Source organism: Tripterygium wilfordii, chromosome 2, assembly GCF_013401445.1.
Source record: "Tripterygium wilfordii isolate XIE 37 chromosome 2, ASM1340144v1, whole genome shotgun sequence".
Lineage (NCBI taxonomy): Eukaryota > Viridiplantae > Streptophyta > Magnoliopsida > Celastrales > Celastraceae > Tripterygium > Tripterygium wilfordii.
The window spans coordinates 7,126,225-7,140,342 of NC_052233.1; the positions used below are offsets into that span (position 1 = coordinate 7,126,225).

Consider the following 14,118-nt stretch of genomic DNA (forward strand, 5'->3'; position numbering starts at 1 on the left):
CTTAGAGAGTGGTTGTTGGTCCCAGATAAGACAAGCCTCTTACGTTGATTAATTTCATGGTATTAAACTGGATTTGGAACCAAGCCAGCCTTTCTGGTCTACATTTGACATTTCTTCCTTCCTTCCTGTTTTTGTCAATATCTGTGTTTCTTTCTTCATTGAAACTTGGGAAGCAAGCCTCCCCAAACTAAATTAGCCAAATTAAATTTCAATTGTCGTTACCTGTTCTTGAATTCTTGACTCTCGTCTTATTATAATCAAATGAAATATTTAATGGCCAGGCTAGCTGTTCTTTATCATCAGTATTATCTCCCATTCATGAATCAACATCATCAACTCAGAGAATCTTCTACCCAAGAAATTTATTTATATATATATATATATATATATATATATATATATATATATTGTGTGTGTGTATATATATATATATAAGTGATTGATATCATTTCTTTTGATAATAAGAATATTTATGCTAGTTTTTGTTGGCAAATGATGCAGCAAAGTGCTTACTTTTTTCTTCAGACATGTTATTGCACCACCTCAACAGCTCAACATATTTAATTGTTGAACATAATCCTAGATAATATTGCCATTGTCACTAGTGACATACAACCCCAATTATTTAACTAATTTTGGGAAAGAAGTAAAGTAACACAATCAGGAAGCATCACAGTACCATCACCTCTTCATTTTATATTATTAAGAGATATGTTTTAGCGATTTCTTCGAATAAATTAGGAACTTAATGATGTCTATTATGCATAAAGAAATGACAGACCAATGGATTGTTCCTGATATTCAACCTCCATTACTGACTTTCTGAAGAACCTCCATTACTGGACTAATTGACATTTGTTGGCATATTGCATCTTCAATCTTCCTCTCTTATTGCAAGGTCGTATTATTTACCTTTTCATCCAACATTTCCATTTCCCTTTTGACTTTCAACAACGACCACTGCTAATTGACTAATGAATAGATATAGATAAGCTGAACATTAACTGTTGATCAGAGAGTGTTTCACTACCATACCATTGTCAATACAGTGACAAGAAAGAAACAGGAATAACAAGAAGGTAAGCAACACAACAGCACTATACAGACACTGCACCATCGGGGGTGTTGTTATAATCAACTAGTTAAGGGCAACAAGCACAAACTAATCAAAAGAAGCTACAAACTGCAATAGATTAGCTTACATGAGATATTTGGCAGGGAACGTTCATCATATAAAACGTCCCAGCTGGCCAAAGATCACATATATATCAGACTCAACGTACACTCCTCAAAAACAACTGATGGTGCAAAAGAAACTTGCCAATGACGTCCTTCTGCTAGTTCGTCTCCAGATTTCGTACTTCAAATCATGGAGATAGATGGCTTGGAATTTGCATAATCATATTCAACATGTCATGAAGGAAAAAGGTTCCAGAGTGCCAGCCTGTCAGGATGCCTCATCCGCATATACTACTGTGATTCTACTTCCACCTTGTTAAGATAAATGGCTCCACCTTAATTGAAACTAGGTGATGCCTGCCCACTTCTTGATGTGAATCTGGGAAACAAGCTTTTCCAGTTCTATGCAGGGACCCAAGCAGAGGAAGCACAAATGATCCTGCCCTTCCACCCCTGCAACACCCAGTGACCATCTTCATCAACCATAAAATCTTTGTGGTAGCCGCCTTCCCCCAGCTTACCCCTCAATTTATTCTTTAGATAAGACTGAAGCGGCAATGGCTTGAATCCAGCTCTCAGGTTTCGGACTTGCCACTGCTTGTAAGTCTCGGGTCTCTCAACCCTCTCCATGCCCTCACATGCAACGACATTCATAACCTCCTTCCCATAGAATTCTTTCTCGAACATTAACCTCATCTGATTGTCTTTGGGAATGCTAACTCTATCCAACATATCAAAAAGCGATGAAAAATGAAAGAGTGCCTCCCGGAACCGAGTTACAAAGAAAGGGGCATTATAACATCCATTGACAATAGCCTGGATATACATATCCGGATTTATCTTCCTAATTAAGTTCAGAACAGCATTTCTCGGACTGTTCACTATAACTGTCTCATCAAGTAGGGTCCTGAATTTAAACAGACAATTTACAGCAAGAACCTCACCACTTCTAATCTTGAGATCATTAACTCGAATAGTCTCCCATTTCTGTGCTATGGCATTGTATTCAAATGGTACCTTGAAATGCTCACAATACTTAGCCAGACGTCTCCCTGTTTCCTGAACCCTTTCTGCTGGCCTAAATCCAGGCTGGGGAAGATCTATACCTGTGATGCGTAGCTTGGGAGGCCCACCAGGTCTGTTAGAGAGACGATAGATAAGAGGAGGCCATTGGAAACCACAAAAGATGCCAAAATCTATAATATGAAGTGTATTGGCCTTCTCAGCTAATTTTATAAAAGTATGGTTGGCAAAAATAATTGCAATCTTTTTAAATGGGCAGACTGAAATATAATGTTTGTAGGCATTCAGCATGTCAGAAGCCGGCATTCTCTTTGAGGACAGAGCAGTATACATCTGTGTTCCAATCCCATCCAAACGTGCTTCCAGGCCATTAGCAAAGCAATGAGCCAATCTTTGAGAGCCATCACCAAACGGAGAAGAGTGCTGCCTTATCTGTTTCAAGAGTTCACCAGCAGTCCTACGATCATTGGCAGAGACAGCCTGTGCACATAGAATCAAGAGAGCCCTCAAATCCACCACTTCCTTTTTTTTACCTTGTTTCTTAGCCTTAGTCTTCACACCAGTAGATCCATTTGTACGCCCATTCTGCTGCAGGTTCTTGCTTTCCCCCTTCTGTGAGACCTCATCATGTACACACACAGAAGGCTCTTTTCTTTCACAAACACCAAGCAATACCTTGTCAAACATCTCAATCAGCTCACCCTCATCCAAGGAGGCTGCAGACTGCTTGTAACTTATTATTCCCTCAAAATCTTCACCTTCCCGCTCATGACTCTTCTTTCCTATGAACCCATTGGGGGAATGCTCTGTGTCATCCCTCTCCACCTTGATTAGAGTATTCTGAGCATTTTCCCTCGATTTTGGATTCTCCATATCAATTACCAGTTTATTTCCTCTAGGAAGGAACTTACTAGCTTCCTCTATGCCTCTCTTAAACTGCAACACTGATTCATCCTCGCCAAACAAATTTGGAACCAAAGGCAAATTCGTAGAACAGCATACCAGCCCATCACCATTACTAGAAAGTCTACTGGAAGAGTTGACTCCTGGTTGTGGATTTGACATAGCAGCAGACTGTGGAACATATTCAGAAGGAAGCAGTGGCTTTTGCAACAAAGATGGTTCGGATACCCCAGAAAAATCCCCATTCCAACGATGATAAACCAGATCACCAGTAGAGGAACTATAATTGGTATTGCTACTATAGTCACTGGAACTATTGTAAAGCCCAGCATAAGGGCTCTCAGCAATTTGTTTATTATCAAAAAAGGATTTATCCTGGGAATGGGGGTGCTTGTCAACAAGAACATCATAGAGGCATTCCTCTGCAGCTTGTAGTGCTATCGGGTCATGAAACATGGGGGGCTTGTCTTCCATGTCCTCTTCCATAAGCATCTGGCTTATGTACTTAAACACGGTTTCAGAGAAGTCACCGTCATCAGAGGAAGACTCTCCCTCCATGCTCAATGATGGAACAGGATTGCTATCTGGCGAAATCATGGGGACATAAATGAACTTGTGATCCAAAGAAGGAAGGTAATTCAAACTGAACCCATTCACAAGATTCGAGTACCGATCTGAATCGGGGGAACCCATATCGCCATTAGTGAATTTGAAGCCATTTATGGAATTGGGGAATCCATTGAAACCCGAATCCATATCACCTACTATCCTTGATTGAAGACTTTTAAAACCTCAAACCCAAATCAATCGAACCAAAAAAGTTAGCAACTCCGGCATCTGGACAATCAAAGCACGGAATTTTAATCCGAGGAACAGTCGTCACCAATAAATCAAGTATTATATACTAGACCTAAGAATCGATGAGTGGAGGAAAAGAAAAGGTATTACAAGATATTTTATCCTATAAAAAGACGAACAACAACGAGGTATGCGTACCTGGTAGTGAAAAGAGAGGTAAAATGAAGCTGGGTAGAGGTGTTTAGGGCTTGCAGACCACGGCCGCTGTTGGCTCTGCGGCTAGCGAGAATATGAGAATGAGAGCCCTAGTCAAGTGGCCAAGTGAAGACATAAGCGAGCGACCATGTGCTCGCCGATTGACCCGCTTGATTTCATTGGGGCAGGAGGAGTCAGATGTCCGGAGTTAGTAGAGAGCACGTCGTGTGAAAGCTTTTATCGATGGAGAGAGACTGAGAACGCTCACAATGGTATGTATTTGTTTGCATGGCAGAAAAAAGTGACTTTCTTGGTTCATCAAAAAAATTTTATGCTCCAACAAAAGTATATTTATTGGCTTCTTTTTAATTGTTTAAACAGAAAGGCATGATTGCATGAAGCATGCAATGTTCACATGTTGATCCAAAATGGAATCCATATCTCACACACATTCACATTTTTAACTTTAAATCAATATTGTATCTCATATTTATTACACAAAAATCAAGTCAATAAATTTATATGATTATATCAATATATTTTATCGTTCTTATCACATCAACAAAGCAGATCTTTCAACCCATTTTGTTATCCCAAATAAAAAATTATCATTGTGATTGGTCTGATAGTGCGATGCGATGTAGAAATGTCTTGGTCTTCCCATGAAGAGCCCACCATACGAGGACACGTGCATACCTTTTCCCCTTAGCCAATGAACTGCGACATTTTACCGACAAAAGATGGGTTCCTTAAAAATAACAGTCCCTTGTATTTTTTAAATCTGGTATGTCCAACTGATTTTTAAAAAATCTAAAGTCTAAGCTGAGTATGTTAGCGTTAGGCCCCATCACCCATGTGCCCTCCCGCACTTTCTCTCTCCACTAATGATACTTCACCAAAGACTACATTTCATAGAGCGATTACATTGATTTTTAATATTAATTTAAAAGTTGTAGAAAAAAAAAATTATGTAATAACATATGAAGTGTTGGGGGTGAACTAAAAACTATTAATAGTTTATAAGTTATTAAATAAATTGTGTATTGTTTGATAAATTAACAAATAAATGACTTAATATAAATAAATGCAAATGGTCATAGTTCAATTTAAATATCACAAATTAATATTGTTTACATATTTAAGATTAAAAACCTACGTTACAATCTCAATGTCTATACCTCCTATAAACATGTTTGTTCAGAATATTATCCTAAACAAAGGTGTTTTTTAGACATTCGACATGAGTCTAAATTTAAAACTTTAATACTCAAGTGGGCCCCGCATTTTTAAAAAAATTATTAAAAAAATGAAAGATTGGCCCTACGCTTCAGATTAATCTGACGATTTGGAAATAATTTATTTTACTTTTTTACTTTTGACTTTTTAGCACAGATTGCAATGAAAAAAATCGCCCCCCACCCCCACCCTACCCCAAACGGGCTCAGTTCACGTGCAATGAATAGAAGAAAAAAAAATCTCTTTGTTGTTCAACTATGAGTTTTCCCCATTTTCATCTATGTGAATGTTTTGGTTATAAGGTCAATATCTTGGTCTACCATCTTTGAACCCCATATGGTAAGGTCCATATTTTGGCATTATTATAAGACAAAACAACAAATTGATTGACTAAAACAAATAATCCAAACAATAAAGAGACGACATATAGAAGCGAAGCCAGAAATTCATATGGGAATGGTGGCTAGAAATTCATATGAGGATGGTGGCCTAAAGGTGAATAACAAAAGCATTTTGTGATCGAGATGGTGTGGACTTAATATATGATATACTTTGTATTAATAAAATATTTATTAAATCGTCTTAAGGATAAGATATAAGAAATTTGAATACCTAATTAAAATATTCTTTATTGGTAACAGAGAATTTTGATTAAAAAAACAAAATAATTATTAAAAACCAAAAACAGAATTGTTGAGATTCGAACTCAGGCAAGAGATATTCTTTATTGATAAGAGAGATTTAAAAAACCAAAACAAAATAATTATAAAAAAACCAAAAACAGAGAAACAGAATTGTTGAAATTCGAACTTAGGCAAGAGACATTATTAATTTATTGATAAGAGAGATTTAAAAAAAAAACAAAATAATTATAAAAAGAACCAAAAACAGAGTTGCTGCTTCCTGGAATTCACAAACTTAGGCAAAAGAAGAATTTAAAGTTCCACTACCTCTATGCCATCAAGCACTTTTCTAAAATTCATGTAGACTAATATATATATATATATATATAGGAATTCTCTTATAAATATACAAAGTAAGGATATAAAATAAGTGGAATCCAAAACAGTGGACTTCACTATTCATTTCACTTAAATCAATGATGAAAACATATGTATTTATTTTATATCCTTACTTTGTGTATTTATAGGAGAATTCATATATATATATATATATAATTTATTTTTTTTAAAAAAAATTCAAAATCCAAGAGACACAAGCCCCTTGTCCCTCTGTAGTTCTACCCTTGAAGACATAAACGATATATGCAAGGACGGAGGTCCTTCAGGGGGCACGTAACCCCTGGATTTTCAAAATATTTTACTATATATAATAGTCTACACTTCGTTCAAACATGGTCTGGTGGTAAGAAGTCTTTAATCTGTTACTTTGGTCCGAGTTTGAACCTCCTCAGCCTTATTGTTTTGTTTTTTTCCATATAATTGAGAATTTTTAAAAATGGACGAAAATGAAAATTTAAAATTATTTAGCATTTTTAAAAAAATTCTCTCTTTATGAATAAAGAATATCTTAATTAGGTAGTCAAATTTTAGTTTTCGTTTTTCATTTCTTATATTTTATACTTAAGATTATTTAATATATATTTTTGATTTATAGAATTCTAATATTCTAGAATAGAAATACATATCAAATTATTAAAAAAAGAATCAAATTTGAATATATAGAACAGAACAAAAACAACAAAATAAAGAATATAGGTTTGGACATGGGATGTTTCGTTGATATATATTTGAAGTGTGGGCGTCCCATTTCTAATAGTTGTCTGTTTATAATATATTCTCTTTAAGGATTTGTTTCGATTAATGTTTTGGAGAGTTAAGTGAAGAGAATTAAGGAGGAACTGGTTAACTTCACCTTGCTTAGATTGGAGGAGGGAGAGTTAAGTAGGGTGAAAGAAGGGGGAAATTCCCTCTCACTTAACTCTTCAACTCAACATTTTGTAATCCTTCAATTTCGGGGTTTTGTGAGGTAAGAAAAAACTTTGTTTATTATTTCCTAAATCATTCATAATATTTTTTTTCACTTATTTCAACTTCAATAAGGGTATTTTTGTAACTTACATCTCTTACCTCTTATTAACTCTTATTCACTCTAACTTCAATCCAAGTAAGGGTAAGTCAAGGTAATCCCTCTCACTTAACTCTTCCTCCATTAACTATAACATACTCTTCATTTTTCAATCCAAGCAAGCCCTAATGGATGACTGGAATAATTATTCTATGTTGGATGAGATACGATAACCCATAATTATTAAAATTAGTGATTAAAAATATGTTTTTAATTTTTTTATTCGTTTGGTAATATAAAATAATATATAATTCAATGAAAATGACTATAATATTATAAATCAAGTTATATTTATTGGACTAGATATTAAAAAAGACATACAAATAGCGTAAAAAAAATTTCGAGGGCACTACCCCCGAAACCCCGTAGTGCCCCCTCTTACCCAAATCCTAACTATGTCCCCGAATATACGTTGTTCAGCACACAAAGGCATACGTCCACTAACAGCAGCGAACCAATTTCATTATATGGAGAAGTTACAAATCAAGAGACTCACAAATACAATGAGAACAAACTCACTCTAAATGTTATCTTGTTCTTTCTACAAGAATCCAAGTGGAGAAAACAACAAAGATAAGAACCCAAACCCAAACCCAAACGCACACAAGCTAATTGGAATCCCAATAACTGCTCTCTCCCATATCTCTTGCATCCCCTCACTCTCTCTCAAGTGTTTTTCCTTGTGTAGTTCTCTCTCTTGTTCTCCCTATTTTCGATGCCTATGTAGTCTGGGTTCACAAAACCCTACAAATTTTCTATTGAAACAAGTCTAGGCCAATTGTAGAATCCCGATAGGTGTCCAGATAGCTATCCAAACAGAGATGCCTCTGACTCTTCTCGGTCCAAATTTTCTGGATAGCATCTAGGCTTGTTTGGACGGATCAAGCTGTCCAGATGATACCTGAACCCGTCTGGACGATAACAAAAAAATTAGAAGATATTAGATACAACAAATGCAAAAACGAGTCAATAATTCCACATCATCTTCCTTTCAATTCCAAATCAAATAAAAAAAACTTGCCCTAAAATGATCGATCCTAGAAACTGGACACCCACAACACCAGCAACAAACCAGGGGTCCACACCACCATCATCGACTATGAAGATGGAGGAGGCACAACCCAAAAATCCGGTATTAGAGAAACATGAGCTAAAAAAGCTAAGTATATTGGCTACCTTCTATTTGAGATCTTAATGAGGCATAGTGCCTTTAGCGGCCGATCTAGGTTTGTGATAGCATATTTTCACGCATCCCCCATCGCTTAGATGTGGCCTAGTGAAACAATGTAAAATGGGTACCTTCTACTTCCACTAATATATTCTTTTAGTGGAGGTGTATGGACCCATTAGCAAAAGCCCATCTTTGCACATGGGGATGTGTGTTGGCTCATCATATTACGGGCCGAACTGCGTAAAAGGCTATCTACCCATCTCATGAAAACGGGTACTAAGGGGGGAAGGCCTAACTGTGTGAAAGCCTCAAGTAGGAAGTAGCCGGAGAGGATGTCTATGCAGAAGCGTGGTGGTTTGTCACGCATCCCACATGCCTAGTAAAACACTATATAATGGATACCCTTTCGCTTCATTAATAGATTCTTTTAGTGGAAGTGTATGGGTCCATGACACATTTTGGTCTCCTATTTGAACTTGCCATTGAGATTATGGGTGCAAGAGTTACTTGGCAGCCGCCGTTGTCATTGACAACGAGGAAGGAAATGGGGAGAAAATGGTTGATGTGTCATTAATTTTGGTCTTTAGATCAATTGGACGGACCAGATTTAAGAAATAACAGCCTTCCCCAATTCGGGAAATTGGGGAAAATTGTTGGACCCTTGATCCTTATTGGAGGAGTCTCCAGTCTCCACCCAAACGTTTTTACCTTCATAAATTTTGTTGGCCCGAACACTCTTTAAGAAAAGCAAGACAAAAATGAGACACGAATCCACACAAGGTGTGTCTAATCAACCCTTCTTTGTTGTTTTTGGCTTTTTGCACCATCATTCCTTCTCTTCAAGTTTGAAATTGAAACAAAAAGACTAGTGACGCTGCCCCACCCTGCACTGGAAGTTCTCTCAGTGGCTATAAATGAAGCTGGCAAGATGGTCAATGGGTTTGGAGGGAATGAATCTGAAAGGGAACCAAAGTAAGTCAACTTCTGCAATGTTTGTGCCAATAGGAGTAGCAGCGCTGTTTGAGGAATAAGGAGCAGGATTAGCTATTTATATTCGTGTAAAGAGTTCACATTTGTTATTATTGACTAGTAACAATGTCAGACTATTTATCAACATCTGGAAAGCACAATCTGAATTTGATTACCAAAGGTCATCCATTACAAAATCACTACATCAAAAAGATACCAGGACTCGGGAATCTTTAGATGTCACATATACCACGTTACTTTGGAGCACGAAACTGATGAAACCCAAACTCTAAGAACATATATAGAATTAGGTTCTTCCCCATTAAAAGGAAAAAAAGCTTTTTGCCTTACTATTTCAACCACACCATCCACCACCCCTTTTCTAGAAAACCCCATATAAAAATCACATGATTCTAAGTACACCCCTTTTTCATGTTTTTTCTAAAAAAACCAAAAACGCCCCAAGTATAATTCTTGCCAAAAGGTTCTCTCTTGGTAGATTAAATCTATGAATTAAAAGCTCTCTGTTGAAGACTGCACTCACAAACTTCTCTTGTAAACACACTCTGCTTATCCTCCCTCTCTGAATCTCTATACTAGTTGTTCCTGAAGCAACTCTGCCTCACATAAAGAGAGAGATTTTGCTTCTGCTGCTTCAAATCCAACTTATTTGCTCCAATCACAGAAGTTTTTGACAATTGTTTACACTTGACGGCATAAAAGGGTTGGACCATGGGAAGGCTATGAGCCCATTTCTCCATTAAAGAGAGGACACCACCTAAATCAAGAACATACAAGGGCTCTGGTATATAGAGATATAGAAGAAGAAGATACAGAGGTGGTTGGTGAGGGAGTTTCGTGTGCAGCAGCGGTGAAAAGATTTTATCTTTGAATTGGGTTATGGTGCTCTTCGCGTCATAGGAGAGGGAGAGGGAAGAAAAGGGGGGGAAGGGGGGATGAGAAGAGGTTGGCACTTGGGGTGTTTTGCAATCTAGGGTTTTTGTGTTTTTAATGGTGTGTATGGGAAAATTAGGGGTGCAACTAGCCCCCACCTAATTTAATGGACTCCAAAAAGAAAATTACATAATAGGAAAATATAATATAAAAAAATAAAGAGGGGAATACACATCCCCAACCCCCATACAGCAACTAAGTAGTCAAAATTTAGAAACTATAAAATTGTAGTTGAAATTCAGAACACTATGTATACCGACAAAATAATCTTTCAGAATTTATTCTAGTTCTTTTAAGCACATCCTGACATATCCAACAAGTAAAATATAATGAAGAGAAACGATGTGCAGTCATTAAAGTATGAGAAGACCATAGAATGGTGCAATTCCCAGAGTGGTATACCCATGCACACATATAGAGGACTTTCAATACCTATAACAGGGCCACGTGGATCAAATTCATCGAATGCCTCAACTTTCTAGCTCGTAGGAGATTCAGAAGTCCCAAACACAACATTAGCTTGGCTAAGATTATTTGCTGCAGTAGGAGAAGCAGCCCTAGCAGCAGATGCTGCTGAAGTATCTCCATCCCTAATCATCAAAGATTATCACAATTAAAAGCTCTTAACCCATGTTTGTTAGGAGACAGAAAAGGAAAGATGATTGTTCGTTTCCAGCCAAGGGGAGGAGAATGTGGAGCAAGAGGAAATCATATTCTTTTTAACTTCTATATGTTATGTTGGAATCAATTAATATTTCATTAATTTGACTTAACATTTCTTCATTTAGCATATATAATTATGGTTGACATTTCTGATAAATGGTATCATTTTTATGATTTCTAACAAATGGTTGTGGAACGGTAATAAATTTTCAAATAAATTATATAAATACAATTATACCTGATGTCACAACATATTAAAGACTTCCTTACTACATCACTGGTAAATGTTTTATTCAATATATATAGTCATGACGGTTTAATGATTCCTCCAAAGAATTGGAGAATATAATACATCCAGCTAAATCATTTTTATCTTAATTTCCTGCTACTGAAAACAATAAGAATTTTTATCTTAATTTCCTGCTACTGAAAACAATAAGATAAGTTTTTATCTTTATTTTATATTAGGATAGGATAGTAAAAGGTTAAGATGAACAAAGGTTTTTGAGCAAACTAGATTTCATATTACAATTACAATTTTGATAACTCATGGCAAGTTGTTAATCTTTTGTATGCTAAAAAGATTGGACATACATGTCAGTAAGTAATTGAAAGATTTTCTATCAACATCTTCTTTAAAGCTTAAAATATGTAGAGACAAATAATTAAAAAATTTGTCGGGCATTGCATTAGTTTAATCTTTAAATCTGAGCTGTAGGTTCATGAGGTGGACACGTGTTATATCCCAATTCATGGTCCAACATCTTCTATCAGCCTACTCTAGTGTGTTTTTAAAGGGATAATGGGGTGTACTTAGTAAAAAACGGGATGCAAATAATGTTCATCTTAATTAATTCTACAAGTATTGCTCCCGCTATGGACACAGTAGTACCCTTCGAAACATCTCCGTCGGCGGTCTAATTTTTCCTCGCCGGATGGCTAGCACTTGACTATCTGGGTCAAAAATGATCCACGGAATGGGAACCAACGAAAACATAGAGAGAAAAAGCTCTCAACAAATAATTAAGTGCTTGGGCTAATAAAATCTACCTAATGGTGAGCTTGTTGGAGAGGTGACATGTAAAACCCTATATATATTTTTCATTACAAGACCAATAAAATTCTTAGAATGGGATTCTTCCGCATGCAACAATGACATGAATGGCTTTTTACGGTGGAGAAAGAGGCATCTGGGGCTGTGGAAGCTGTAACAGACCAGTGCTGAGGTAGAGGGTCAATGAAATTTTGATTGGGTTTTGATGGAGCATACTACTTGAGGCACTGTCATTTTATATATTGAATTAGAAAATACTAATTTTACATAACATTAATACTGTAATAATTAAATCGCTTATCATTCCAAATTTTCAGGTAGTTGTCACATTAGCCCATTACAAAAGTTTATTTTACTGAAGCATAATACCCTTTTACCATACATCTTACACATCAGATAGCAGATGACTGATTTGAAAGTATTATACAGAAAGATAAAAATAATTAATATTGATATTAAGAAAAAAATCAGTTAACAAAACAAGGAATACGTGAAGCATGAAAAGTCATTAAAAGCAACAAGAATTGCAGAGTGGAAGAATTAGTTAAGGTGAAAAGGTGCTGGCACGAGGTTAGACACATGTGAAGCCTTGTGGGTTAGGTCAGTCTAGTATTACGAAGGTCCTTAATGAGTTTCAAAATAGGTCATTGGTTTAAAACTATGAGATGTTGGCCAATTGTGACCATTTTGTCTGCTGCTACATTTGCAGTCTTTACTTCAGTCATTATCAGGCGGTGCAGGCTATTGAAGTGGCGGTAGAGATAAATTGATGTAAAAACTATATTATATATATATATATATATATATATATATATATATACTGTAGTGGCAAAAAACCGTCAGATGATTCAACCAGCGATATTGGGCGACGGTCAACGCAATGTGGGTCGGTCAACACCCATCTACATCCAGAGCCCTCGGCAGCCCATGAAAGGGCGCGCAAGCCCATCTACATTAAGCTTCCCAGGCGGTCCATTAAGGAGCTTCCCAGGCGGCCCATTAAGGAACGCCCTAGGCGGCCCAGTAAGGAGCGCCCTAAGCGGCTCAGTAAGGAGCGCCTCAACCGGAGACGTCTAACGTAACTAATCGTCAAGAGACAAAAACCACTCACACCTCAGGTACGCGTCTTGCATCATATTCACATGTATTTGCATACGCATATACCCCGTACCATGTTGATCATGCACCTAAACCATTATCTTCCATCGTACCCCCGCCCCCTGAGGTAACGGTCGTCTGAGATCTCTGTCGAACCTGGCCCCGACAAATCATACAGCCTAGCACGTCGTATCAGACGGCCTTCAGCCACCTTCTGACACCGAGCCGCCTGACCACTGTACACTCCGGACTTCAACCAACCAAAATAGGCCGCGTGTCCTGACACTCGACACCACCACCCCGTACCTGCCTGCGAACTGTACCCAATATGTCAGTATTGGTCGGTTGACTACCCAACTATAAAAGGCCCCCTCCCCCTCGGGAGCAAGGGGACGCATTTTTTCTCAGAGACTCAAACCCCTCGCCCTCTTTCACTTCCTTAAGCCCTCAGTTCATTCACAGCTACCTGGCATTTTTTGCATCCATCATTTCCATATCAGCATTCACATTTTATGATTCGTATATCTTTGCTTTGACCGACCCAATTCCAATTTACTGACTTGAGCGTCGGAGGTTCTTTGGCAGGTACCCCACTGGTGCCCAAGTCCTTCGATCTCAACCTTGCTTTGTTTCTCAGGATCCCGCTGTAGAAGGCCTGCATAGAAATTACGTTGACTATTCAACGATTGTAGATTCGGGTATCTACAATTTGGCGCCCACCGTGGGGCCTCTACAGCTCTTCGCCTGGCAAAGCCGAAAACCACAACCGTACCCATCTTGAAACACC

At 37.4% G+C, this 14,118-nt stretch overlaps 1 protein-coding gene across 2 annotated transcripts; it reads right to left on the reverse strand.

Moving 5' to 3' along the window:
- Positions 1-970: 970 nt before the first annotated feature.
- LOC120014538 (scarecrow-like protein 33) lies at positions 971-4,399 on the reverse strand. 2 transcript variants are annotated; one of them, XM_038866519.1, is made up of 2 exons: positions 4,102-4,399; positions 971-3,942 (listed from the first exon to the last, which is right to left on the reverse strand). In XM_038866519.1, exon 2 carries the CDS (start codon positions 3,859-3,861, stop codon positions 1,582-1,584), a length of 2,280 nt encoding a protein of 759 aa, XP_038722447.1. In that variant the 5' UTR covers positions 3,862-3,942; positions 4,102-4,399; the 3' UTR covers positions 971-1,581. The 2 variants fall into 2 exon arrangements, with proteins under 2 accessions (XP_038722447.1, XP_038722453.1); XM_038866525.1 differs by having other exon boundaries at positions 971-4,015.
- Between the last annotated feature and the right edge of the window lie 9,719 nt (positions 4,400-14,118).

Coding starts and splice junctions, on each gene's coding strand:
- LOC120014538 (XM_038866519.1), bottom strand. CDS start 3,861: ATGGATTCGGGTTTCAATGGATTCCCCAATTCCATAAATGGCTTCAAA.